General features: G+C 56.3%; 2 protein-coding genes across 2 annotated transcripts in view; one reads left to right on the top strand and one right to left on the bottom strand.

The window, feature by feature from the left end:
- Positions 1-346: 346 nt before the first annotated feature.
- On the top strand, positions 347-883 carry VDBG_00731 (predicted protein; the record flags this gene model as incomplete). Its single annotated transcript, XM_003009003.1, has 1 exon — positions 347-883. The coding sequence occupies one exon, from the start codon at positions 347-349 to the stop codon at positions 881-883; it is 537 nt and encodes a 178-aa protein (XP_003009049.1).
- Positions 884-1259: 376 nt separating this feature from the next.
- The window catches only part of VDBG_00732 (sulfite reductase flavoprotein alpha-component), a gene marked incomplete at both ends in the record, with an annotated part of 2437 nt that continues 1104 nt past the window's right edge, over positions 1260-2592 (bottom strand). Inside the window, one exon of the mRNA XM_003009004.1 lies at positions 1260-2581. Coding sequence (XP_003009050.1) covers positions 1260-2581 — 1322 coding nt within the window. The remainder of the gene's footprint in view (positions 2582-2592) is intronic.

Genomic DNA, 2592 nt, shown 5'->3' on the forward strand with positions numbered 1-2592 from the left:
GGTCACAATGAAAAATGACAGAGCAGAGATTGATCTTTTCCTGAACGACGACACCGAATCCAGACGAAAGGAGTAAAAACAAGAAAAACAACATAAGAAGCCGCGCGGAGGAAGATGGTCCGCAAATACAAGGTCCCGTACCTAGTCAACCCCCCCCGTGAATGGCCGGAACCACGCCTGAGAAGCCGAAACTGAAACATTCCACCTAACCTCGTGAGACGACAGAACGATCGCCCGTTCTCGTCCCCGACAGACAGCAACAGCAACACGTTGCCCCGGAAGCCTGCCCTCTCCCCTGAGCAATCGCGGTCCCTGGAGCAACGGCACACCGAGCCTGCCCTCGCCAATGGCATCCTCAACACCCGCCCTCTCCTCGCAAGGCGACAACAACACGTGCCACACGTGCCGCAGCAACACAACCAACCCCGTCTCGCCGACCAGCCAGGGCTTTGACCGCCCAGCACTCATCCGCGCCGATTCGTCTCCAGCGGAGGCTCGTTCGCCGCAGCCGGGCCTGGCTCCGCCGCCTCCGTCCTTCGGCTTCCAGAGAGCTCCGATCGACCCTTCCAAGGTCGTCTGCCTCGGCCCTCTGCCGGGCAACGTCACCTTGCCAGGCTACAGTCCCGACCCGCGCCTTCGCGGCCTCGACGTGCCGAGGTCTTCTACGCCGGGCAGCAACTGGTCGCCGGGCAACACGGCGGTGAGCAGCAACCGCAGTGAGAGCTGCGAGCAGCAGCAGCAGCAGGCGAACCGTGGCGGCTTGGGAACGCTGCCGGAGCATCAACGTATCGACGCCGATTTGGAGATGGTGCATGTTCCGCAAATGGCGGAAAGGCGATATAGCTGGGAGGAGGAGAGGTCGCATGGTACACGGGAATCATAGAATCATACATGGATCGGGCGTTTTTGGGATTGAACCGTGTCACGGGGCGGGGGGGCATCGGTCTTGGAGTTTATGCAGCAATCTAGTCACTCGGACAAGAAGAATTTTGTCAAGGAAAAACCACATGCGGCATTGTCGCCTGTTAGCCAGATATTTGGAAGAATAAGTCAAATAGTGCCATCAAGAGCTTGATGAACAATATGCCTTCCTTGACTAGTCAGGTGCTCAGGGCTTTACATACGAATGGAAGAGCGATGTAACAGCAATGACAAATCGTGATATTGGCCACTATTCACCGTCGCTTCGGTGAGACGAACCCCCCGTCAAGATGTACCGTGGAGGTAAAGGAGGAGGCTGAGCTAAACAAAATACAAGCTCACCAGATCTCCTGCCACCAGGTTAACCTCGCCAGTATCTCCTCCGCCTCCGTCTCGGTTTCGCAGAGGCCACCGACGCGCAGGCACTCCACAACCGCGGCCCGGCACGCCGTGGCCATTTTACTACTGCCGCCGCAGACGATAAAGATGACATTCTCCCGGGCCATGTCTACGACGGCCTGCGCCTGCTGCCGGATGACATCTTGTATATATATCTTCTCCTTTTGGTCTCGCGAGAACGCCGTGTGGACCTCGAGCTTGGAAAATGGCGTGGCGGCCCATTCATCTGCGAAGAAGAAGTCCTTGTTGCGGGAGCGGTTTCCAAAGAAGAGCAAGGCCCTGCCAGTGGGCGAATCGTTGTCATCGTAGCGGAGCCGTTCCTGGATGAGGGCATGGATGGGTGCAATGCCTGTACCGGTTGCGAAGGCGCAGAGTGGCCGACGCGCGTGCAATTTGCCATGCAGACTCGTCAGGGACGGCTTGTGGCTAGCTAGTACTGCATTTCCTGCAGCGAGTAGGTTGATGTAGCGCGAGCATAGACCGGTGCGGATCTTTCGAAGGACTGTCTGATACTTCACCAAGGCGACGAGGAGCTCGAGCTTGTAGGGAGAGTCGCTTCCGGGTTCTAACGGCTCGATGCTGGCAATGCTGAAGTCACGGCCGCGGATTATGGGGAAGACATCAAGTACATACTCCGGAGGAAACTGAACCGAGTGGAACTCCTCGAGAACCTCGATGATAGTGCGTCGCGGCCGAGTAGCGTAGTCGTAATACTCGTCGATGTATTCCGACTTTGTGAATTCGAGGAGCCGTTCCTTGTGATCTGAATCCGTGCAATGGTGAGAGATAGCCTCAAGAAAACTGCGCCGAGGAATCGCGGTTATGTCCAGGTTCTCGGTGAGCAGACGTCGTAGTGTCGTGATGTTGGTCGTATAAAGACCGGTCGGGCGTTCATTGAGCGTCCCCAAGTCCACAATGTTGTCCGCAATAGCCCCCCATTGCATCACGTGCAAGAGCTTCTCGACATCTTGAGGTAGATTTCTGGGGTAGAGCCTCAGGCAGTCGCCAGGATTGAATTGAAGTGCCGGTGGTTGTAGATGACGAATCCCGAAAGAAAGTCTTCGGACATCTTGCCAGTGCTCAGTTGGCGTGACCCGGGTGTTTGAGTTGACTTCGACGACAAGACCGCCAGGCACTGCGGGAATAAGATTCTGCAATGCTTGTTGGTTCAGCTGTTCAGCACCCGCATCCAATGGAGTGGCAGCCGCTGATGACCCCCCTAACGTTATCAAGTGACTGTAATTTAGGAATCCTTCAGCGGCTGTGTCGAAT

Source organism: Verticillium alfalfae, genomic scaffold, assembly GCF_000150825.1.
Source record: "Verticillium alfalfae VaMs.102 supercont1.1 genomic scaffold, whole genome shotgun sequence".
NCBI lineage: Eukaryota > Fungi > Ascomycota > Sordariomycetes > Glomerellales > Plectosphaerellaceae > Verticillium > Verticillium alfalfae.